Source organism: Pseudorasbora parva, chromosome 3 (assembly GCF_024679245.1).
Source record: "Pseudorasbora parva isolate DD20220531a chromosome 3, ASM2467924v1, whole genome shotgun sequence".
NCBI lineage: Eukaryota > Metazoa > Chordata > Actinopteri > Cypriniformes > Gobionidae > Pseudorasbora > Pseudorasbora parva.
In genome coordinates, this window is record NC_090174.1 from 1,543,331 (window position 1) to 1,569,502 (window position 26,172).

The 26,172-nt window shown below is 41.9% G+C and overlaps 1 protein-coding gene across 1 annotated transcript in view; it reads left to right on the forward strand.

Annotated features, from left to right (window-relative positions):
- Nucleotides 1–16,876, forward strand: part of lhx3 (LIM homeobox 3) — a 25,835-nt gene extending 8,959 nt beyond the window's left edge. Inside the window, exons 2-6 of the mRNA XM_067439876.1 lie at nt 276–447; nt 2,576–2,778; nt 10,750–10,901; nt 11,507–11,678; nt 16,335–16,876. Of these exons, the coding sequence (XP_067295977.1) occupies nt 276–447; nt 2,576–2,778; nt 10,750–10,901; nt 11,507–11,678; nt 16,335–16,732 (1,097 nt within the window). The 3' untranslated portion in view covers nt 16,733–16,876. The remainder of the gene's footprint in view (nt 1–275; nt 448–2,575; nt 2,779–10,749; nt 10,902–11,506; nt 11,679–16,334) is intronic.
- Nucleotides 16,877–26,172: the final 9,296 nt, after the last annotated feature.

Sequence of the window (26,172 nt, forward strand, 5' to 3'; positions counted from 1 at the left end):
TGAGAAAGTAAAAATGCAGAATGTTTCCTGTGATGGGTAGGTTTAGGGGCAGTGTGTGTGTGTGTGTGTGTGTGTGTGAGTGATGGGTAGGTTTAGGGGCAGTGTAGGGTGATAGAAAGTATGGTTCGTACAATATAAAAACCATTACGCCTATGGAATGTCTTCATATGTCACAAAAACAAAAAACAAACGTGTGTGTGTGTGTGTTCCTCCAGATGTACTCGTGTACGCGGGCTGTATTAACGCATGGTGTGTGTGTGTGTGTGTTCCTCCAGATGTGCCCGTGTGCGCGGGCTGTAATCAGCACATCGTGGACCGCTTCATCCTGAAGGTCCTGGACCGACACTGGCACAGTAAGTGCCTGAAGTGCAGCGACTGTCAGTCTCAGCTGGCCGAGAAATGCTTCAGCCGCGGCGAGAGTGTGTACTGCAAGGAGGACTTCTTCAAGTGAGTTCTGCTTCACATCCGAGCGCAAATCTCACGAAAAGGCGGATCAATATTACGAGTGCGCAATCTCGTGGAACGCAAGAAGAAAAGGTTCTGTCGGCGCTATGTGTTTGGAACCCCTAAAAGGTTCTATATAGAAGTATAGTTGAGTATACTCCAAAGAACCTTCTAATTTGTGCATATCCTCCAAAAAATATGACTGTAGGTCATTTTTCAAGCACCTTATTACGACCTATATTTACGTTCTAGCTGGCATAAAAATAATGTGTTACGTCTGCCGTATGACTGTCGTTACCAATCAAAATGCGTGTTTATTTTAATGCAGCGACTTTTTACCACCATTTGTCATATTTCCATTTAGCAAACTTTTTTTTTTTTAAATTTACAACTACACCATCCCTAAACCTACCTAGTGATTAAAAGTGTATACACACTTTATGAGCACATGTGTTCCCTGTGATCGAACTCACCTAGTATAGGGCAATGCTTTACCAACTGAGCTATGCACAACCTGAAGTAATACGCAGATAAAAGGGAAAAATGCTTTAAAATGAAAGTGTCCTGCTGTCGATAGGAGCACAACTTTAGTAAACGCTCCTATGAGTCGTATTTCATGAGTTAAAATATTGTCGATAGGGGCACAACTTTAGTAAACGCTCCTATGAGTCGTATTTCAAGAGTTAAAATATTGTCGATAGGAGCACAACTTTAGTAAACGCTCCTATGGGTCGTATTTCATGAGTTAAAATATTGTCGATAGGAGCACAACTTTAGTAAACGCTCCTATGGGTCGTATGTCATGAGTTAAAATATTGTCGATAGGAACACAACTTTAGTAAACGCTCCTATGGGTCGTATTTCATGAGTTAAAATATTGTCGATAGGAACACAACTTTAGTAAACGCTCCTATGAGTCGTATTTCATGAGTTAAAATATTGTCGATAGGAACACAACTTTAGTAAACGCTCCTATGGGTCGTATTTCAAGAGTTAAAATATTGTCGATAGGAGCACAACTTTAGTAAACGCTCCTATGGGTCGTATTTCAAGAGTTAAAATATTGTCGATAGGAGCACAACTTTAGTAAACGCTCCTATGGGTCGTATTTCAAGAGTTAAAATATTGTCGATAGTGGCACAACTTTAGTAAACGCTCCTATGGGTCGTATTTCATGAGTTAAAATATTGTCGATAGGAGCACAACTTTAGTAAACGCTCCTATGGGTCGTATTTCATGAGTTAAAATATTGCCGATAGTGGCACAACTTTAGTAAACGCTCCTATGGGTCGTATTTCAAGAGTTAAAATATTGTCGATAGTGGCACAACTTTAGGAAACGCTCCTATGGGTCGTATTTCATGAGTTAAAATATTGTCGATAGGAGCACAACTTTAGTAAACGCTCCTATGGGTCGTATTTCAAGAGTTAAAATATTGTCGATAGTGGCACAACTTTAGTAAACGCTCCTATGGGTCGTATTTCATGAGTTAAAATATTGTCGATAGGAGCACAACTTTAGTAAACGCTCCTATGGGTCGTATTTCATGAGTTAAAATATTGTCGATAGGAGCACAACTTTAGTAAACGCTCCTATGGGTCGTATTTCATGAGTTAAAATATTGTCGATAGGAGCACAACTTTAGTAAACGCTCCTATGGGTCGTATTTCATGAGTTAAGATATTCTCGATAGGGGCACAACTTTAGTAAACGCTCCTATGGGTCGTATTTCAAGAGTTAAAATATTGTCGATAGGGGCACAACTTTAGTAAACGCTCCTATGGGTCGCATTTCATGAGTTAAAATATTGTCGATAGGAGCACAACTTTAGTAAACGCTCCTATGGGTCGTATTTCATGAGTTAAAATATTGTCGATAGTGGCACAACTTTAGTAAACGCTCCTATGGGTCGTATTTCAAGAGTTAAAATATTGTCGATAGGAGCACAACTTTAGTAAACGCTCCTATGGGTCGTATTTCATGAGTTAAGATATTCTCGATAGGGGCACAACTTTAGTAAACGCTCCTATGGGTCGTATTTCATGAGTTAAAATATTGTCGATAAGAGCACAACTTTAGTAAACGCTCCAATGGGTCGTATCGCGTTGGTCTGATTGGTGTTTTTGCGCAGGAGGTTCGGCACCAAATGCGCGGCGTGTCAGCAAGGCATCCCGCCGACGCAGGTGGTCCGCAGGGCGCAGGACTTCGTGTACCATCTCCATTGCTTCGCATGCATTGTGTGTAAGAGGCAGCTGGCCACCGGAGACGAGTACTACCTGATGGAGGACAGCCGACTCGTCTGCAAAGCCGACTACGAGACCGCTAAACAGAGAGGTACACTCAAACTAAATGATAAAACACATTTAAAGTAAATCTATGTAAGAAATGATCATAAAATGGCCCTGATATGTCACTACACTGTTATTTTTTTGTTGGTTTAACTTAAAAAAGTAAGTAACCTTAAAATTTTGAGTTTATTGAAATTAAAAATTTGAGTTGATACAATGAAAGAAATTGGTTTAATAAATAAAATTTGATAAATCATGAAAATATCAAAAGTTTCACTGCGTCATCACAAAAAAAAATCGTCTCAGGTTGCGTATATAACCATGGTTCCCTGAGAGGGAACTCGCACTGCGTCAGATTGTGATTGCGTCATGAAGCACTCTTGAAATCAGTCCAATGGCGTGCATGGACGTCACAGGCAGGTGAAGTCATTGACCAGGAAACTGTATATAGCACCCCTGAACCAAACAGTGTCAGCTTCTGATAGGTCGAACAAGTCGGTCACAGATGTGCAGGGAGTATGGCAAGGCGACGCAGTGTCTCGTTCCCTCTCAGGGAACCATGCTTACATACGTAACCTGATACATTCCCTTATCGAGGGAACTCGCACTGCGCCAGCACCGCGGGAACTGAATACCCACGCCGCCATAACTCTCAAATGCCTGTATATGTGAAATCACAGCGCACACTATCCTACAAGCTCCCGAGAACCTGGGGTAGAAGGCACATCCAGATTATAAAACCTCACGAATGTGTGCAGAGAGGACAATCCTGCCGCATCACACACTTCCTGAAGAGAAACTCCTGACAAAAGAGCTATAGAGTCAGCCATACTCCTAGTAGAGTGGGCTCGGACCTTTAGTGGTGAAGGTTGGCCGGCCGACTCGTATGCTAGTGAAATAGCCTCGACTATCCACTTGCTTAGGGTCTGCTTAGATGCAGGCTTTCCCCTATTCGGGGACCCGAAACAGACAAACAGCTAATCAGACTTATGCCACAGGGCAGCTCTGTGGATGTAAGCATCTAGTGCCCTCACTGGACAGAGCAGATTTAATTTCTCCTGGTCCGGATTCTGAAAAGGAGGCGGAGAGAAAGCCCCACAGCATTATAGGCCCTGCCACATTAGTGGGAACCTTTGGGACATATCCTTCTTTCGGAAACAAGAAAGCTTTCACCATGCCCGGAGCGAACTCAATAAATGAGGGAGCAACAGACAATGCTTGTAAATCTCCAACTCTTTTAAGAGAAGGGATAGCCAGAAGAAATAATGTCTTTAGCGTCACAAACTTTACTGGCACCTCCTCAATAGGTTCGAAGGGGGCGAGAGTCAGGCCTTCTAATACTACAGCTAGGTCCCAAGACGGCAGCCTTGAACGTGCCACAGGTCTTAGCCTTAGAGTACCACGAAGGAAGCGGGTTACCCAAGGGTGTCTCCCCACTGATGCACCATCAAGATGAACGTGATAGGCCGATATGGCTGACACATATACCTTTAAGGTTGAAGGGGACAACTCTGATGAGAACTTTTCTTGAAGAAAATCTAGCACTGAACTCACTTGGCAGTTAACTGGATTCACCGAATGGCTCGTGCACCATGACACAAAGACTCTCCATTTTAGGGCATAAAGCCTCCTCGTAGACGGAGCTCTGGAGTGTAATATGGTCTCCACTACCATGAGCTGGGCCCCCTCAGAGGCCAAGCCCACAGTTTCCACAGCTCCGGGCGTGGGTGCAGGACTGACCCCGACGCCTGGGAGAGAAGGTACCTCCTGATCGGAATCTCCCAAGGGGGACCCTCGAGAAGAGACACAATGTCTGATAGCCATACTCGGCCCGGCCAGAACGGGGCTATTAACAACAGGTGGACCCCGTCCTAGCAATGCCAGAGGGGGAAAGGCATACAGACGCAGCCTCAGCCACGTCTGCACCATGGCATCCAACCCCAGGGGGGCTGGATGTGTGAGGGTGTAAAATAGGGGACAGTGCGTTGTCTCTTGAGATGCAAACAGATCCACCTGAGCTTTCCCAAAGTGGTTCCAAAGGAGCTCCACCACCTCGGGGTGAAGTCTCCACTCCCCGGCACCGCTCCCTACCTCAACAGGGAGTCTGCCTTCTTGTTCAAGCGCCCCAGAATATATATTGCTCGCACTGACAATAATTTCCCTTGAGCCCATAACAAGACTCAACACACCAGTTTCCATAATCTGCGTGAGCGCACACCCCCCTGGCGATTTATATACGAGACCACCGTTGTGTTCTCCGGATGGACCAACACATGATGACCCCTGAGGTCTGGGAGAAAGTGCCTGAGTGCCAGGAACACAGCCATCAGCTCCAACTGGTTTATGGGCCAGGAAAGCTGGTGGCCGCTCCACAGACCCCGCACCAAGCGACCACTCATGAGCCGGTTAAGCGACAACAAGGAGCCCCCAACACTGGACCCTGGGACTGGAACCAAGGATCCTTCCACATAGCCAAGGCACGAAGGCATCGCCGCGTGACCGTGATCATGCGAAAAGGATTTCCCCTCGGGGAAAATCCCTTGGTTTTTAGCCACCACTGTAAGGGTCTCATGTACAGCAGGCCAAATGTTATCACGTTGGATGCTGCTGCCATCAAACCCAGAAGTCTTTGAAACTGTTTCACAGTGAGTGACTGGTCTAGCTTTATCCGGGATACAGCTGAGCCCTCAAAGTCTTTGTATCCCACACTATGCCCAGAAAAGTGATGTTCTGCCGTGGAGACAACAAGCTTTTCTTTGAGTCTAACCTTAACCCCATTATTTCCATATGAGCGAGAACAGCATCTTGATGCTGAACCGCTAACTGTCCTGTCTGTGCTAAAATGATCCAATCGTCTATGCAGTTGAGAACACGGATGCCTTGGAGTCTCAGAGGAGCCAGAGCCGCATCCATGCACTTTGTGAACGTGCGGGGTGATAATGCTAGGCCGAATGGAAGGACCGGATATTGGTAAGCTTCGCCCCCGAAAGCGAACCTGAGGAACTTCCTGAGCTGAGGAAGGATGGAGACGTGAAAATATGCGTCTTTTAGGTCTATCGTGACACACCAGTCCTCGGACCTGATCTGACACACAATCTGCTTCAGAGTGAGCATGTTGAATATTAACTTTTTTACTGCTCAATTTAGCTGACGCAGATCTAGAATAGGACGCAGCCCTCCATCCTTCTTCGGAACTATAAAGTACCGGCTGTAAAACCCTGACTCTCTGCTGTGGGGAGGGACCCTCTCTATAGCCTCTTTTCACAGAAGAGTCTGTACTTCTTGTTCCATAACCAGAGCCTGCTCAGGGCTGACCAATGTGGGCACCACCCCATTGAACTTGGGCGGACGAAACCCAAACTGTATTCTGTACCCTTTTTCCACTGTCTGCAAGACCCAATCGGAGACATTTGGCAAAACCTCTCGAGGCTGGCCTCTGCTGTTTGTTGAGTGGTCGGCTTGGTGCCCTGAAACGGCGCACCGGCAGGGAGCAAACGAACTGACCCTTTTTGGATCCCTCTCGAGGGGTGCGAGCTTCCCCGCGCCGCTACGTTTCCGGGCGGACACGGAGATTTGCACCCGCTGGGGACCGCTGTGCCTCGAAGCACCAAAGGTGGCGGGGTTGGCAGAACGGCTCTCTGATGGCACCAAGAGGAGGCGGGTGCCTCGACGCACCGCTTTCCCTTGGAGAGTACTGCCATCCGAAGCCTGGCGCTTTTGCCGTCAGGACTTCTTTTTTGCCGGAGCCTTCCTAGAGATAAGAACAGTCCTCAGATCTGCTCTACCTCGGGAAGGCCTCGGCTGAGCGCGCTGCCCTGGCCCCCAGTCTCTCTGTGGGGGAGCACGGGACGCCACTCTCGCTTTCTGTTGTGCTGCATGAGCTGAGGAGGATGTACTCGGTTGGGACTGCTCCTGCCCAGCAGCCCCAGAGACATAGTCTTTTCGGGGAAGAAACTTTTTCAAAGCGGCTGCTTGCTTTTTGGCTTCCTGAAACCTTTCGACCACCAAATCAACAGCACTGCCAAAGAGACCATAGCGGAGACTGGAGCATCGAGCAGAAACTTTTTATCTTTGTCCTTGATCTCAGATAAATTCAACCATGAATGCCTCTCCGTGGCCACCAGTGCTGCCATAGAGCGGCCGATGGATTTCGCCGCTTCCCTGGTGGCCCGAAGAGATAAATCGGCTGCTCTCCTCACCTCCGCTATTGTATCTCTCTTTACCTCTTCAGCAGTCTCTTCTATGTCAGCACTCATTATAAAGTTGTTGCAGCCCTCAACTAATGTTGATGATGTCATGTTGCGTTTTGGCCTGAAGCTCCACCCCCTCCACCTATCGACCAATCAGGAAGTCAGTAGTGTTTCAGGTTGCCAGATCTGCTCTAGTTACCACAGCTGAAGATCTACAAACGCTCCTGCTGATCCTGCAGCCAATCTGGCAACCTCGAGTCAGGGGGAGGGGGAAAATGACTGCAATACCAGTTTGGCCACAATCTAATATATTTAACCCTTTGATGCATTAATTATGAAAAACATCTAGATTTTTTAAAGATTATTCTTCCTACTGTAATATGATGCTAAAATTGAAATCCATCAATTCAGATTTTACTTTATTTAAAAGTTATTTAACACACCATGCTAAGGCGTTTATTTGTGTGTGTATATATAAGGGGACGCAAGGGACGGCGCTAGGAGAGAAAATATATGGATTAAAGTGTTATTTCATGTGTTTTTCAGTAAAGGGAAAGATGTTTTTAGTTTATGTTCGTGTTTAATGTTCAGTTATGTTGGACATCGAGGAGTTTCTGTCGTTTTGTGGTTATGATTATGCAGAAGAGTGGCTGAGTTTAGGCACTTATACACAATGATTGGATGGAGTTCTTGCTCTCAATTCAATATTTTTTTTAGTTTGTCCAATAAGTTATTTTTGCATTTTATTTCTAAAAATATGCTTTTTTTTCTTTTCTTTTCTTTTTTAAGTTTTAAAGGCAAATTAAATTGATAACAGTGTTCACCTTACATAATAAACTTTTATAAATTTAGCATCATTAAGTAAACGGCACAACAAACTAATTTGAATATTTGCACTGCAAAAAATGCTCTTCTTACTTAGTATTTTTGTTTTGTTTCTAGTCCAAACATCTAAAAACATTTACTAGACAAGCAAAAGTAATTGTCTTGTTTTGGGAAAAATAACTCAAAATGAAGAGAGTTTTTCCGTAAAATAAGATAAATAATCTGCCAATGGGGTGAGAAAAATAATCTTGTTTTCTGTTTGAATTAGGATTATTTTTCTCACCCCATTGACAGATTATTTATAAAATAATTTTTTACAGTGTGTGTATATATATATATATATTTTTTTTTTTTTTTTTTTGAGCGTATGCTACATCCTCACCTACATCATTGCGCGGGAAAGCTCTCTCTGAGCACACACACACACACACACACACACTCCATCCGATGGGCTCGCACGGATCCGCCGCTTTAACTTTGAACTCTAATCTGGCCGGTCGCGCGCTCGCCCATTAACATCTGACCCGGCGGGTGATCGCGGAGCCGGATCGATAAGGGCTCACACACACTCCGCGCTTTAACTCTCTAGAGCAACCGGGAGAGATTCATCTGGGAATGGAGTCGAAAAGCGAGCCGTAGTGTCTGTCATCCAATGGGAAGATGAACGTGAATCATATCATAGAACAGAATTTTAATAATCTAAAGATTTTTTTTTTGCACATTAAAAATGTTCTCAGTGAACCAAACATACTAAAGAGAATAAAATAGCAGAGAATAAACTATATATATATATATATATATATATATATATATATATATATATATATATATATATATATATATATATATATATATATATATATATATATATATATATATATATATTCCCCCCTTCAATGTAAAGCGCTTTGAGTGCCTTGAAAAGCGCTATATAAATCAAACAAATTATATATATATATATTTTTTTTTTTGTTGTTTTGTTGCAGAAAAAACATTTCGGGTCTTTTAGTGCAATGGAAAAATGCAGTGAACCAAAGAAGCAACAAAAAAACAAAACACCCCCCCCCCCCCCCCACAAAAAAACAACAGCGTTAAGAATACAACAGAATACAGAATAGAACAGAACGGGGTTTTTTTGCACATTAAAAATGTTCCCAGTGAACCCAATATACTAATAAAGAGCATTTGAAAGAGAATAGAATGTTGTTGTTTTTTTGCAATAGACAATAGAGATTTTATTTCGGGTTTTATGTGTGCAGAACCATTCCGGATCCCCCAACCCAGAAAAAACTAAACCAACGTTTTAATACACAGTTCTTGAAGTGAACATTTTTTATTGTTCGAATTACATTTTAATAATCTTTTTTTCCCTCTAAAAACATTTTGTCCAAAGGGAAAATGTTCTAAATAAACCAAATATGCCTTTTTTATAATACCGTTTTTAAGGGTGTAGAATAGATGAGATATTTTATTTGTGGTTTTTGTCGAAGAACCAGTCCAGGCCCCCAACCCAGAAAAAACTCTTCTTATTAAAATAACCTTATACTATATTTCGAATTTCATTTTAATAATCTTAACATCTTTTTTTTCTATCAAGAACAAATAAAGAACCTTTTTTAAACTGTAGAATAGAACAGACTATTTTTTTGCACTATAAAAACCTTTAGAGCAGCGCAGAGCCGAAGATGTGCAATATCAGCTCTAGAGTCTGATAAAAACACGCGCTCCGTTAAACTAACTTATGTCATATTTTAATGAATTAATCTTCCCTTATGGGGACAGGAAGTTGCTGATGAATTATTGAGGAATGGCGGAAGCACACTCTAAAATGCTGGGTTATAAAACAACCCAAGGTTTTTTTTTTTTTTCAGCATTGTTGCACTTTGAGATTTTTTGGAATGAAAAGTGCGTTATAAATAAAATCTATTATAATTATAATTATTATTATAATTATTATTATTATTATTATTATTATTATTATTATTATTAAGTTGGATTGAAAATGGACAAACCCAGAAATTGGGTTGTTTGAATGGGTCCATTCACTGGGTTCAGAAAACCCGATATCTGGCTACATGGGTTTGTCCATTTTCAACCCAACTTGGGTTGTTTTTAACCCAGCATTTTTAGAATCCATAAACTCACATTACATTGCACTGAAAAACGGCTTCCCCTAAATGTTCCGTTCCGATCATAATATAATATAATATAATATAATATAATATAATATAATATAATATAATATAATATAATATAATATATAAAACATTCTGAGTAAAAAACAACCCAATGTTGGATCAAATAAGGACTAATCCAGCGATTGGGTTGTTTTAAGCAAATATTTAACCCAACCGCAGGATTAAAACAACCCGATCGCTGAGTTAAAACAATCCAACTGCTGGGTTAGTCCATATTTGACCCAACATTGGGTTGTTTTTTACTCAGAATGTTTTAGAGTGTAATATAATAGAATAGAACGGAATATAATATAATATAATATAATATAATATAATATAATATAATATAATATAATATAATATAATATAATATAACATAATATAATATAATATAATATAATATAATATAATATAATTAATATAATATAATATAATATAATATAATATAATATAATATAATATAATATAATATAATAATAAGAGAATTGAACGGAACGGAACGGACTGTAACCCGTGGTGATGTGCAATTATTTAAGGATCTATTCGGACTTGCGTTCGTGTAATAATAATAATAATAATAATAATAATAATAATAATAGTGATGATGATTTTGTATTATATAAAACACATTTTTTACCTCACAAAACCGGATAGAAAACAGCTCTGGAAAAAATGAAGAGACCGCTGAACATTCATCCTTCCCAGAGCTGTACTATCGCCATGATAAGAAGCGCGTCGCCCCGAGTCTGTTTGCATGAAAGGCAAATGCTGTGTAATTATGAATGCATCTGTTTAATAATCCCTGATGTTGATTTAATGTCCCAGAGGCGGACTCGACCGCGAAACGCCCGCGCACCACCATCACCGCCAAGCAGCTGGAGACGCTGAAGAACGCCTACAACAACTCGCCGAAGCCCGCGCGGCACGTGCGCGAGCAGCTGTCGTCGGAGACCGGCCTCGACATGCGCGTGGTGCAGGTACAGCACACACACACACACACACACACACACACACACACACACACACACACACACACACACACACACACACACACACACACACACACACACACACACACACACACACACACACCTCAGAGAGGCCTCCACATGCGCGTGTTTTCATGTATTATGGGGACTTTCCATAGGCGTAATGGTTTTTTTACTTTTATATACATCACTGGAAACATTCAGCATTTTTACATTTAAAAAACCATCACTTAGTATGATTTATGAGATGTTTTCATTATGGGGAACAAAACATTTCCCCACAAGGACAAGGATTTTGGATATTGTCATCTTTGTGGGGATTAATTTTGTCCCCATAACATAGGGTTTACCAGCCCACACACAGACACACACTCACACAGACACACACACTCACACACACTAATAAAGAACCTTTTTGAGAGTGTAGATTGAATCGGATAGAATGTAAAAAGTGGTGATGTGTAATTATAGGATCTATTTGGACTTTGTGTAACGTAATAATGATAATGAAGCTGCTGAGTGTTTATCCTGGCGGTAACCCGTGTATATGTGTGTATGTGTGTGTGTGTGTGTGTGTGTGTGTGTGTGCGCAGGTCTGGTTTCAGAACAGAAGAGCGAAGGAGAAGCGTCTGAAGAAGGACGCCGGCAGGCAGAGATGGGGTCAGTACTTTAGGAACATGAAGAGATCTCGCGGCGGCTCCAAATCTGATAAAGACAGCACACAGGAGGAGGGCATGGACAGCGACGCCGAGGTCTCCTTCACAGGTGACCGACACACAACACACTCAGAAGAACACACACACACACACACACACACTCAGAAGAACACACACACACACACACTCAGAAGAACACATACACACACACAACACACTCAGAAGAACACACACACACACACACACACACACACACACACACACACACACACGCACACACGCACACACGCACACACACACACACACACACTCTTAGAAGAACACAATAATCATTCCTTAAAATTAAACAAAGTTCACTGAAAGGGCCAAACTTACTGGAAGCTTTAGCTGAACCTGATAAACTAACTAAAACTTTAGCAGATTTTTTTGCACTTTGAGATTCTTCAGAATGAAAAGTGTGTTATAAACAAAATCTATTATTATTATTATTATTATTATTATTATTATTATTATTAAAACAAAATACACACTCTAAAAAATGCTGGGTTAAAAATGGACAAACCCAGAAATTGGGTTGTTTGAACCCAGTGATTAGACCCATTCAAACAACCCAATTTCTGGGTTTATCCATTTTTAACCCAGCATTTTTTAGAGTGTAATGCATTACAATTTAACTAAACTTTAGATTTTAGTTGACTAAAACTAAAAACAATCCAGACGACTAAAATATGACTTAAAATAACTGGCACAATAAACTGGCAATTTAGTCAAAATACTAACACTAAATCAAAATTTGCTGTCAAAATTAACACTGGTCCTTAAAGGGTTAGTTCAGCCAAAAATGACATCATTAACTCCTCCCCCTAATGTCGCTCCACACCCTCCGTTCATCTTCACACACAGTTTAAGATATTTTATATTTAGTCCGAGAGCGTATGCAAGTGTATGCACACTATACTGTCCATGTCCAGAAAGGGAATAAAAACATCATCACAGTAGTCCATATGAGACATCAGTGGGTTAATTAGAGTCTCTTGAAGCATCCAAAATACATTTGGGTCCAAAAATAACAAAAACTACGACTTTATTCAGCATTGGCTTCTCTTCCGCGTTTGTGTTCAATCCTCAAATAAAGAAGCAAACGGTTATGAATCAGCGAATTGATTCATGAGTCGGATCGCCAATGTCTCGTGATTTCAGCAGTTTGACGCGCGATCCGAATCATGAATCAATTCACTGACTCATAACCGTTTGCATCTTTATTTGAGGATTGAACACAAACGCGGAAGAGAAGCCAATGCTGAATAAAGTCGTAGTTTTTGTTATTTTTGGACCCAAATGTTTTTTGGATGCTTCAAGAGACTCTAATTAACCCACTGATGTTCGGTTCCTTTTTTCAAAGAGTGCACAGTGTTAAAGCCGGTTCAATTAATTCAAGGCTAAGTGAATCTTTTTCTTAAAAGCCTGCTTGGACAACGAATGGAGAAAGCGAGGGTTTGCTGCATATGCCAGTTTTTCAGAGACTTTTGGTCATAATTCTGGGGTGCATTAATAGCAAGGGATTTTTAAGATAATTAAACTCTTGCATCATGAATTTCTTTAGCCTGTTTGGCTTTTGGAGCTCAGATCTGAACTTAAATGGTTGAAGATTGTTCTGGAAAACAGACCTAAAGTGGGTCTCTTTTTAAAGAAGACGCTCAGCTGATTATTTGAAGTGATGGGAAGCACTTCAAAAGCCAAAAGTTTACGCTTAATGTAAAGCTAATGTAACGCTTCACAATAAGGACATGGACAGCATTTAATAATGTCAGTCAATATGTTCATGCTAGTTCCAAGTGCAACTTTTGATTTTAATAATGCATTAGTAATGTTGAGATTAACACTAAGTGTAATAAATGTTCACTGTAAACCCTAACGCTCAAGATAATCTCTGCTTTGAGTAGAGCCAACTCAAATTACACAAATTAGTTTTTGAGTTTTTTTGAGTTCTCAAAACTGACACATTTTAAGTAATCTAAACGTTTCATTGTTTTGAGTTTTATGAACTTGTTTCTCTTAATTTAAAAACTTACAAACTTAATAGTTATATAATTCTCAAAGGCAGAGTAAATGCTTAAATTAGGTGTTATATTATGTTTTTTTGTATGCAAGATTAATTTTAAAAGGGAAAACTTGGTTTTCAGTTCATAAAACTCAACAATGAAACAACGAAAAGATTACTTAAAATGTGTCAGATTTGGGAACACACAAGAAAAAGAATGGTTAGGGTTTACAGCGCAATATATTATGTCGAACCAAGTTGTGTTCCAAATTTGAAGTTGATATCACAAAAAAATACAGTTTCCTAGGGGTGTAACAATATATCGCAATAAAAAAGGCAACATTATGTATCGTGGATCGCAATATGTATTGTGTGCAGTTCACCCAAAATAAAAATTAAAGTTCCTCCACACCAAACTCCTCATCCATGTCTTTATGGAGCGACGCTTTGTGCACTGGAGCGCAGTCATGCTGGGACAGGAAGGGGCCGTCCACAAACTGATCCCACAAAGTTGGGAGCATGAAATTGTCCAAAATGTCTCCGTCAAGCATTAAGAGTTCCTTTCACTGGAACTAAGGGACCAACCCCTGAAAAACAACCTCATCCCATAATCCCCCCTCCACCAAACTTTACACTTGGCACAATGCAGTCAGGCGAGTCCCGTTCTCCTGGCGACCGCCAAACCCAGACTCGTCCATGTGATTGTCAGACTGAAGCGTGATTGGTCGCTCAGAGAACACGTCACACTGCTCTAGAGTCCAGTGGCGGCTGCTTTACTCCACTGCATCCCACGCTTTGCATTGCTCTTGGTGATGTAAGGCTTGGATGAGCTGCTCGGCCATGGAAACCCATTCCATGAAGCTCTCTCCGCTGTTCTTGAGCTCATCTGAAGGCCACAGAAGTCTGGAGGTCTGGAGCTGTTGACTCTGCAGAAAGTTGGAGACTTCTGCGCACTGTGACCCTCAGCATGCGCTGACCCCGCTCTGGGATTTAACACTTCGTGGCTGAGTAGCTGTTGTTCCCAATGGCTTCCACTTTGTTCTAATCCCACTAACAGTTGAGCGTGGAATATTTAGTAGTGAGGAAATGTCAGGAATGGACTTATTGCACAGGTGTCAGCCTATCACGGCCCCACGCTTGAGTTCACTGAGCTCCTGAGAGCGACCCATTCTTTCACTATATTGCGTATGTGTCTCCCCTAGTTTCCATCCAAAACTTTACTCACAGGATGAATTTTGAGTGTTTACACTTTCAAATGATAACTACTAAAATATGTGATCTATAAAGAAAAAAATAACTATCTAAAACTTAAACTAAGCACAGGTGGCCTATCGGAACAACCTGTGCTTGGCACTTCAGCCAATAAAAATACAGGAAACTACATTTGGCCATCTGACCAATCTAAGACCATTGCGTTCTTCAGAGGGAGGGGCTTCATAGAAGCAGGAAGCAAACGAGCCGTTCAAAGCACAGACAGCGGTGTGGAATAAAGGGAGAATAGAAGAAAAATACGGCGTAAAAAAGAAGAAGAAGAAGTTTTAGGACATGTTATACTGCGCCCCATAAACACAACCAAGCCTAGAGAAAAACACAGAACCCTTTAAAGTTATCAATTCACAAAATTTCAATTCGGCCAACAAAAATTTTCGGCCCCACTTTATATAAGGTGGCCTAAGCACTGTTTACTTACATCAAAAAATAAGTACAATGTACTTACTGTGTTCAAATTGTATTGCAAATCACTTTAGCTGATATTGAGGTGGATACGGGTAGAGTTTGGCACAGGTGTGGTGGGATGGGTACAAATGTAACTCCAGAAATTAATTACAGACGTAATTACATGCAGGTATTTCTTAAAATGTAAGTATAATGTAAAAACATGTTTTTACACAATAAGTGCATTGAATCAAATGATTAATTACAATGTTAGTGCATAGTAGTTAAAGGGTTAGTTCACCCAAAAATGAACATTATGTCATTAACTCCTCGCCCTCATGTCGTTGGACACCCATCAGACCTTCGTTCATCTTCAGGACACAAATGAAGATATTTTAGTGTAAAGCTGAGAAAGGCTTCAGATAGGCCTCCATTGGCATTCAGTCCATTCCCACTCACAAGACCCATAAAGGCCCTAAACACATCGACACACAGCCCATCTCACTACAGCGGCTGGACAATCATTTTACAATGCGACGAGAATAGTTATTGTGCTCAAAAATCAAAATAACGACTTTACCCGCCGAGTTATTGACGTGAACTCGACGCATGCGTGAGAATATGACGCAGCTCCGCCGTTCATGACCCAGAAGAGGAGGAGCGAGACCGACACGGAAGACAATAACTCGGCGGATAAAGTCGTTATTTTGATTTTTGAGCACAATAACTGTTCTCGTCTCATTGTAAAATGAGTGTCCAGCCGCTGTAGTGAGATGGGCTGTGTGTCGATGTGTTTAGGGCCTTTATGGGTCTTGTGAGTGGGAATGGACTGAATGCCAATGGAGGCCTATCTGAAGCCTTTCTCAGCTTTACACTAAAATATCTTCATTTGTGTTCTGAAGATGAACGAAGGTCTGACGGGTGTCCGACCACATGAGGGAGAGGAGTTAATGACATAATGTTCATTTTTGGGTGAACTAACCCTTTAAGGCCACCTAATATAAAGTGGGTCCAAAATGTTCCTTTTTTTCCGCAGTTTACTCACTTCACTTTTTGTTTTCTGTGCAGACGAACCACCCATGTCCGAGTTGGGTCACTCCAACAGCATCTACAGCAGTCTGAGTGAAAGTTCTCCGGCTTTGAGTCGCCAGCCGTTCCCGCTGGATCACGCCGCCATTATTCCCTCACAGGACCAGTACCACGATATCCAGGCCGGGAGCCCATACAGCCTTCCCCAATCTCCAGGCTCGCTCCAGGCCAGACACCAGCCCCTAATCTCCAGCCTGGTTTATCCCGAATCCGGCCTGCCCATGGTGGCTCCGAGCGGAGGCCAGAATATGACGCGGATGATGGCCGGAGGAAACGGGCCAAATTCGGATCTATCCACAGGAAGCAGCGGCGGGTATCCAGACTTCCCCGCCAGCCCCGCATCCTGGCTGGATGAGGTGGACCATGCCCAGTTCTGATGCACATTTGGGGAACGTTAACCGGGATTACCCAGTGGACCTAGAGCTGGACATTTGGAAATTTGGTTAAGGGATGGACCCAAGACTTGAATTTTGGAAGGACACGACATGTGAGCAGCTTTTACCACACTAAAGGCCCAGTCACACAACAACACACACACTTCAAAATAAAGGTTCTTAAAATGGTTCTTTGGCAGGGTGTATGGTTCCATGAAGAACCGTTAAAGGGTTAGCTTACCCAAAAATGAAAATTCAATGTGGTTGGCCAGCCGTCAGACCTCCGCTCATCTTCACACACAGATGAAGATATTAGTGTTGAAATCCGATGGCTCAGAAAGGCCTTCATTGACACCAATGTCATTTCCTCTCTCAAGACCCATAAAGGCACTAAAGACGTCGTTACAAAGCCCATCTCACTACAGCGGCTCGACAATCATTGATGAAGTGACCAGAAGAGTTTTTGTGACTTATATAGTGATGGCCGATTTCAAAACAAAGCTTTGAACTGCTATGAATCAGTGAATCGATTCATGATTCGCGAGTCAAACTGCTGAAATCGCGAGACTTTGGCGATCCGAATCATGAATCGATTGGGTGAACTAACCCTTTAACTCAAAGCCGAACTCTAAAGCGCTGCATTATTCAGTCCCTCCAGGATTTCGCGATGTTTTTGTGATTTTTACAATCCAAATAAATGTAGCAATGCTTTTATTTTTATTTTTATGAATAGGATTCCACATTTACCATATTATGTGTTATGTTAGATGCCCAATAGTCATACACGACAACAGAACAAACTAAATGCACGAATCTGGTTTATTTTGATATCGATTCATGATTCGGATCGCCAAAGTCACGCGTTTTCAGCAGTTTGACTCGCGAATCATGAATCGATTCACTGACTCATAACGGTTCAAAGCTTTTTTTGAAATTGGCCATCACTATATAAGTCGTTATTCAGTGTTTTTTGCGCACTAACTCTATTCTGGCCTCTTCATAAATGATTGTAGAGCCGCTGTAGTGAGATGGGCTTTGTAACGACGTCTTTAGTGCCTTTATGGGTCTTGAGAGAGGAAATGACATTGGTGTCAATGAAGGCCTTTCTGAGCCATCGGATTTCAACACTAATATCTTCATCTGTGTGTGAAGATGAGCGGAGGTCTGACGGCTGGCCAACCACAGGAGGAATTCATGACTGAACTAACCCTTAAATATCCAAAGAGCCTTTCCATTGCACAAAAGGTTCTTTATACTATAAAACGGTTCTTTGAGGAGCCAAAAATGGTTCTCCTATGAGAATGGCATCACAGTGAAAACCCATTTTTGTTTCTTCCTGGCACTTTTATTTTTAAGGGTGCAGATATAGCTCTAAAAAAAATCGTTTTAAATATCCGGCACAATTAATCCGTAAAAAACATTGACAGCCAATCAGAATCCAGCCTTTAAAGTGGCAGGACCGAAATAAACCGAACGATATGTGGAAGCTAACATAGTTAGACCATGACTTTTATTTATACCTTTTATTTTTTATGATCTTTTCTCCAAATGAGAAGTCAGTTAGACCCGTCATTGCTGTTACTGATGTGTATAAATGTGATATCACCAGTTTTGGTCATTGCCAAATGTCTATGTACAATATATAACATTTTATCAATGTGGAGTCTTTATTTTTATACAGCCACAATATGAGACATTAGGACTTTGTATATGTTTCACAACAGGGATAGATAAGTGGTAGTTGTTGTCTCTTTCTATCTAGTAGAAGATCCTTTATGCATTTGTGTGTCTCGTTCCTTTTGGTCTATTGGAAACGTTTGGCGCCTTGTATGTGTTATGTGAAAAAAACCTGTTTTATGTCTTATTTATTCTCTCTGATGATGGTTAAGTGATTTAATAAATTTGTCAGTGAAATCCTCAAGCAGCTTTGGCTTCCTGGCAGGGATCTGTTTTTTCTTCCGTCGTTCATTTGCTAAAAGGATGCAGATTTCTGTGCTGTTTATAGCCGGCCTATTGTTAAGGCCATCTGATCCCAGTTTCTCCAGTAGCTCGTTGGCACAAGAGGGTTAGAACGGGCTTGGATATTTATCTCTTTTTTTCCGAGATTAATCACATTGATCTTATATCAGGGCACAGATAATGGACCTGAGTCGGCGAATTGCCGGTCTGGCTTGTGACCAAAGGCGTATCAAGAGTTCAACGCCTCTTTAGCAGCGAAATTGGATGCGGACGGCACTGCGACATGTTGATTTGGAGATAAGCGTGCCATGTTTGCTCCGGCGGGAGAGAAATATTCAATCCATTAGCATGTCAGGGTTCAGTTTGTTTACTACTTCAGACTTTAATTCTATTACTCAGATGAAATCGCCATGTGTCTTGTATTTGAAATGATGGCGTGACGACACTACATCCACCTCTAATAGCCTAACGGTGCACTTTAATGGCAATTTATGGAAGCACATTCACACCAAATAAGACAAAAGTCAACACAAAAAAAGACTAAATCAAAATGATGGCATGAAAAGTCGACATTATTACTTTAAAAGTCTTCATCGAATTTAGTCTTTTGAAATTGAATGCCATGTCATCATTTTAACCGTGCACTTTAATGGCATTTTAGGGAAGCCCATTTCCATCAAATAAGAATTTTTTTAATTAAAAAAGCGAAATATTATGACATAGAGCTGCAAAATCAAAATGGTGGCATAAAAAGTCGGAATAGTCATTTTGAAAATCATCATTTAGAATTTTATCTTATAAGGTAGTTTTGAATTTTAATGTCATCATTTTTTGCTTTTTATTTCATCATTTTGACTTCTATGTCTGCTTATGGTTTTTCAAATCCTGGCATGAAAAATCGAAATTATTACTTTAAAAATCATAATTTAGAATTGTATCTTGAATTTTAATGTCATAATTGTGAATGTCATTATTTCTGCTTTTTCTTTAATCATTTTTACTTTCATGTCTCATTAGGATTTAAAAAAAAATCCTGACTCGAAAAGTCAAAATGTTTACTTTGAAATGTAATTTTTACTTTGTCTGATTATTATTTTGGAGTCGTGACTTGAAAAGTCGAAATTATTACTTTAAAAGTCTTCATAGAATTTTGTCTTATAGGGTGATTTTGAAATTTAATTAAATTAAAATTATTTTAAAAAAGTCGAAATATAATGACAGCACTACTAAATCAAAATTATGGCATGAAAAGTCAAAATAAATATTTTGAAAGTCCTCATTTTGAATTGGATCTTATAGGCTAATTTTGAAATGTAATGCCATAATTGTAATTGTCATCATTTTAACAGTGCACTTTAATGGCTAATAATGGAAGCACATTTATACCAAATAAGAAAAAAATATGAAAAAGTAACAAAAACTTCAGTATGGGGAACACATATTCACTATTAACTATGACTTTTGTCAATCGATCAATCAATCAATCAACTTTATTTATATAGCGCTTTTACAATCACGATTGTGTCAAAGCAGCTTCACAGTGTCAAACAGGGTAATATTGCGACAAAATTAGATTTGGCTGTACAGCCGTACTGGAGAAAACAGTGATGTTATCAGCTTATTTTAATTTATCATATAGCGACAATGTTGGCAGATCAGTATTATATTTTATAGAATTAAATAAGACCTAATTCATATATTTTATTTGTATAATAAGTTAAATAACTTTAATCATATTTTTAGTGTCCCCAACTGAGCAAGCCAAGCCAAAGGCGACAGTGGCAAGGAACCAAAACTCCATCGGGGCATGATGGAGAAAAATAAACCTTGGGAGAAACCAGACTCAGTCGGGGTGCCAGTTCTCCTCTGGCCTATTAACACACCGTGTAAGATTATTATTCTGGCAACCTTACAGGTCGGAAATCATATTAGATCGGATTATTCAAAATTTTCAGGGTATCACGGAAGAGACAGATTTATTTAGGATGGGGCGTCAATTACACAAGAGTATGAATACATGAAAGATCGGAATTATTGCGCCGAAGACGGGTTTTGAGCATGTCGTGCCAGTGAGGCAAATTCGGAGGAGACACCATTTGACACGGCTCAGCAGACACTCCAGGATGCGTTGGTCATGTCCAGGCAGGTCCACCATCCGATCCGGACAGGGCCCAGATCCGGGATAAACCTCGGGATAAACAGAGAGACTAACATTAGCGTAGATGTCACTCTTTTTATGATGTAACGAGTACATCAGGTGTTATGGGAAGTGTTCCCGGTTCCGGCTGACCTAGTTAATGCAGCCTAACAATCAGTCAATTGAATTGAATAATGAAAGTTAAAAATGTTCTGTGTGTATGCCATAGTAAAGAGATGTGTTTTTAGTCTAGATTTAAACTGACAGAGTGTGTCTGCTTCCCGAACAATGCTAGGAAGACTATTCCACAATTTAGGAGCTAAATAGGAAAATGATCGACCGCCTGCAGTTGATTTAGATATTCTAGGTATTATCAACTGGCCAGAGTTTAGAGACCGCAATCGACGTGATGGGGTATAATGCGTTAAGAGCTCGCTTAAGTACCGGGGAGCTAAACTATTTAGTGCTTTGTAAGTAATAAGCAAGATTTTAAAATGTATGCGATGTTTAATAGGGAGCCAGTGCAGTGTTGACAGAACTGGACTAATATGATCATACTTCCTGGTTCTAGTAAGAACTCGAGCTGCTGCGGTTTGGACCAGCTGGAGTTTGTTTATTAAGCGAGCAGGGCAACCACCCAGTAGAGCATTACAATAATCTAGCCTTGAGCTCATGAACGCATGTACTAACTGTTCAGCATTTTGCATTGAAAGCATGCGCCGTAATTTAGATATATTTTTAAGATGATAGAATGCGGTTTTACAGATGCTAGAAACGTGGCTTTCAAATGAAAGATTGGTATCAAAGAGCACACCCAGGTTCCTCACTGACGACGAGGGCTTGACAGAGCAGTCATCAAGTGTTAGACAGTATTCTCGGTTACTACTTGTGGAGCTTTTCTGTCCAATAATTAAAAATTCAGTTTTATCTGAATTAAGTTGCAGGAAATTACTATTCATCCAATTTTTTATATCAGCTATGCATTCCGTTAATCTTGTGGATTGGTAGGTTTGGTCAGGGCGTGAGGAAATATAGAGCTGAGTATCGTCAGCATAACAATGAAAGCTAACGCCATGTTTCCTAATGATATCTCCCAGTGGAGCAGATACAGGGTGAAAAGCAACGGTCCTAACACTGAGCCTTGCGGTACTCCATACTGAACTTGTGATCGGTGTGACATCTCTTCATTTACTGCTACAAACTGATAACGGTCAGATAAGTACGATTTAAACCATGCCAAAGCAGTTCCACTAACGCCAACATAATTTTCGATTCTATTCAGAAGAATATTGTGATCGATAGTATCAAATGCAGCGCTAAGATCGAGTAACACTAATAGAGAGATACAACCACGATCAGATGATAAGAGTAAATCATTTGTAACTCTAATTAGAGCAGTCTCAGTGCTATGATACGGTCTAAATCCTGACTGGAAATCCTCACATATACCATTTCTTTCTAAAAAAGAACATAATTGTGAAGACACGGCCTTTTCTAGTATTTTTGATAGAAACGGTAGATTCGAGATTGGCCTGTAATTGACTAATTCTTTAGGATCAAGTTGCGTTTTTTTAATAAGTGGTTTAATTATAGCCAACTTAAAAGTTTTCGGTACATATCCTAATGTCAAAGATGAATTAATGATATTAAGCAGAGGATCTATGACCTCTGGAAGTATCTCTTTTAATAGCCTAGTCGGTATAGGGTCAAGCAGACATGTTGTTGATTTTGATGATTTTACAAGTTTAGCCAGTTCTTCTCTGTCTCAATAATCTCCTAATTAACTGCTTATTAATAGTTAGTTGTAACGGATTCACAGAGGCAGGATTCAATTGCAAGTAACTCAGTTTATTGACAGAAGTGTCACAGAAGTCAAAACTCAGAACACAGAAGAAGTCCGGATAAGACGGTGCAGTGAGAGAGACTTTGTTGGCGACACGGGCAGGCTGTGAGCAGCAGTGACTCGGGGAGCGGTTGAGGTAATCCGGGAAGGGATCCAGCGTTTCACGGAAGGGGGAAACGACAACCAACACGGAGACACAAGGGGAACATCCAACAACGCTCTGACAAAGACAAGAGAGAAACAGAGAGACTAAATAGGGTGAAGGTGATGAGTTGCAGCTGGTGCAGGTGATCAGCCACAGGTGCGTGATGAGCCAATCCCAGGCTCCGCCCTCACCTACATTCAACACCCACCCAAGAGTGAGACAGGGAATCCATGAACCGTGACAGTACCCCTCCCCCTAGGAGCGTCCCCTGACGCTCCCAGCCGACCTTACCTGTTGATTGTAATCATCAATAAGGGAGTGATCCAGAATGTCCCTAGCAGGAACCCAACTTCTCTCCTCCGGACCGTAACCTTCCCAGTCCACCAAGTACTGGAAACCGCGTCCCCTCCGTCTAGAATCCAGAATGCGATTAACCGAATAAGTTGGTTCCCCATCTACGAGTCGCGGCGGTGGGGGAACCGGGACTGGCGGATTAAGGTGGGAGTGAAAAACAGGTTTGATTTTGGATACATGGAAGGCGGGATGAATCCTCCTGTACGCCGGAGGGAGTTTGAGGCGGACTGTCACCGGACTAATGATCTTGGTGACAGTGAACGGGCCGATAAATTTGGGAGCAAGTTTATTAGATACGGAGCGGAGAGGAATGTTCTTGGTAGAAAGCCACACTTTTTGACCGACGACGTAAACGGGAGGCTTAGACCGGTGGCGATCGGCTTTAGCCTTGGTGCGCGCTCCCACCTGGAGCAGAGTCTCACGGGCTCTGGTCCATGTGCGATGACACCTCTGGATAAAGGCGTGAACAGAGGGGACCGCGACCTCGGAATCCAGACTAGGAAAAATAGGTGGCTGGTAACCTACACTACACTCAAATGGCGAAAGGCCCGTAGATGACACTGGTAACGAGTTATGAGCGTACTCAACCATAGAGAGTTGCTGGCTCCAGGATGAAGGATTCTTGGATACCAAACATCGCAACACTCTCTCCAGATCCTGATTGGCTCTCTCGGTCTGACCGTTGCTTTGGGGGTGATAACCCGAAGACAGACTAACCGTGGCTCCTAGTAATTTACAAAACTCCTGCCAAAATTTGGACACAAATTGGGAACCTCTGTCGGAGACCACGTCCATCGGGAGGCCATGTAACCGAAAGACGTGATCTACTACAGATACCGCTGTCTCCTTGGCTGAGGGTAATTTGGGCAAGGGAATGAAATGTGCTGCCTTCAAGAATCGGTCCACGACGGTCAAAACGACCGTCTTGCCCTGGGAGGGCGGGAGGGCGGTAACAAAATCTAGAGCGATGTGGGACCAGGGTCTCGAAGGAACAGACAGCGGCTGAAGTAACCCCTGGGGAGGTTGGTTAGATGTCTTACCAACCGCACAGACCGAGCAAGCCAAAACAAAACTGCGAATGTCGCGAGCCATAAGTGGCCACCAAAATCGTTGCTTTATTAAACTGCAAGTGCGGTTTACCCCTGGATGACAGGCAATGTTGGAGCAGTGACCCCATTTGAGGACCTCGGATCTTAACCCCTCCGGAACGAACAAACAACTCGGTGGGCCGCCGGGCGGGGGCGTTACCCCTTCTAAGGCCACTTTGACCTTCGATTCGATCTCCCATGTGAGTGTAGAGATAACTATCTTCTCTGGCAAAATACACTCGGGAGTAACCGGGCGTTCGGAAGCATCAAAAATACGAGATAAAGAGTCGGGTTTGATGAAACAAAGCGGCTTTTCAGTTTGGTGAATACAGCCTCGGCTGTATCGGACCACCTGAACGTCATTCGGGGAGAGGTCAAGGCAGTCAGAGGTGCGGCTAGTTGGCTGAAATTGCGAATAAAACGCCGAAAGAAATTGGCGAACCCCAGAAACCTCTGTAGGGCCTTACGGGAATCTGGACTTGGCCAATCCATCACAGCCTTAACCTTGTCGGGATCCATGCGCATTCCCTCCGATGACACGATGTACCCTAAAAAAGGAACAGACTGTGCATGAAAAGCGCATTTCTCCGCCTTGACAAAAAGCCCATTCTCTAGCAACCTCTGAAGCACTCGCCTGACGTGTCGAACATGTTCCTGGAGAGACGAAGAAAAAATCAAAATGTCATCCAGGTAGACATATATGAATTGGTCGACCATGTCTCTCAACACATCATTGACGAGTGCCTGGAAAACCGCTGGGGAGTTGGAAAGGCCGAAAGGCATGACCAAGTATTCAAAATGCCCCCTGGGGGTGTTAAATGCGGTTTTCCATTCATCCCCCTCCCTGATGCGAACCAAATGATAAGCGTTACGTAAGTCCAACTTCGTGAAGACGGATGCTCCCTGTAACCTCTCGAAAGCTGAAGACATCAACGGCAAAGGATAGGTATTCTTTACCGTGATGTTATTCAGCCCTCGGTAATCAATGCAAGGTCGCAGAGAACCATCCTTCTTCCCCACGAAGAAGAACCCCGCCCCCGCTGGAGAAGAGGAAGGGCGGATGAATTTGGAGGCTAGAGAATCAGAAATATATTTCTCCATGGCCTCCCTCTCTGGAATAGAAAGAGAGTATAGTTTGCCCTTAGGCGGAGACTTACCTGGGAGTAAATCTATAGCACAGTCATAGGGACGATGCGGAGGGAGAGAAGCAGCTCGGGACTTACTGAACACTTCCTTCAGGTCAGAGCGTTCTGTAACGGATTCACAGAGGCAGGATTCAATTGCAAGTAACTCAGTTTATTGACAGAAGTGTCACAGAAGTCAAAACTCAGAACACAGAAGAAGTCCGGATAAGACGGTGCAGTGAGAGAGACTTTGTTGGCGACACGGGCAGGCTGTGAGCAGCAGTGACTCGGGGAGCGGTTGAGGTAATCCGGGAAGGGATCCAGCGTTTCACGGAAGGGGGAAACGACAACCAACACGGAGACACAAGGGGAACATCCAACAACGCTCTGACAAAGACAAGAGAGAACCAGAGAGACTAAATAGGGTGAAGGTGATGAGTTGCAGCTGGTGCAGGTGATCAGCCACAGGTGCGTGATGAGCCAATCCCAGGCTCCGCCCTCACCTACATTCAACACGCACCCAAGAGTGAGACAGGGAATCCATGAACCGTGACATTAGTACGGTAGTTTTTGTAGCGTTTAAGTTTAGGTATTGGGTCGGATTAAGGGATGTAGAATAAGCTCATGCAGAATAAGGCATTAATATGAGCTTTAGAAGTAACAGACAATATGATGCTATTATCATATGCATGCTAATTTAATAGTTAATAACTGAACCTTAAAATAACGTGTTACCAAAAGAATGTATGACATAGGGCTACTAAAACCAAATTATGGCATGAAAAGTCGAAAT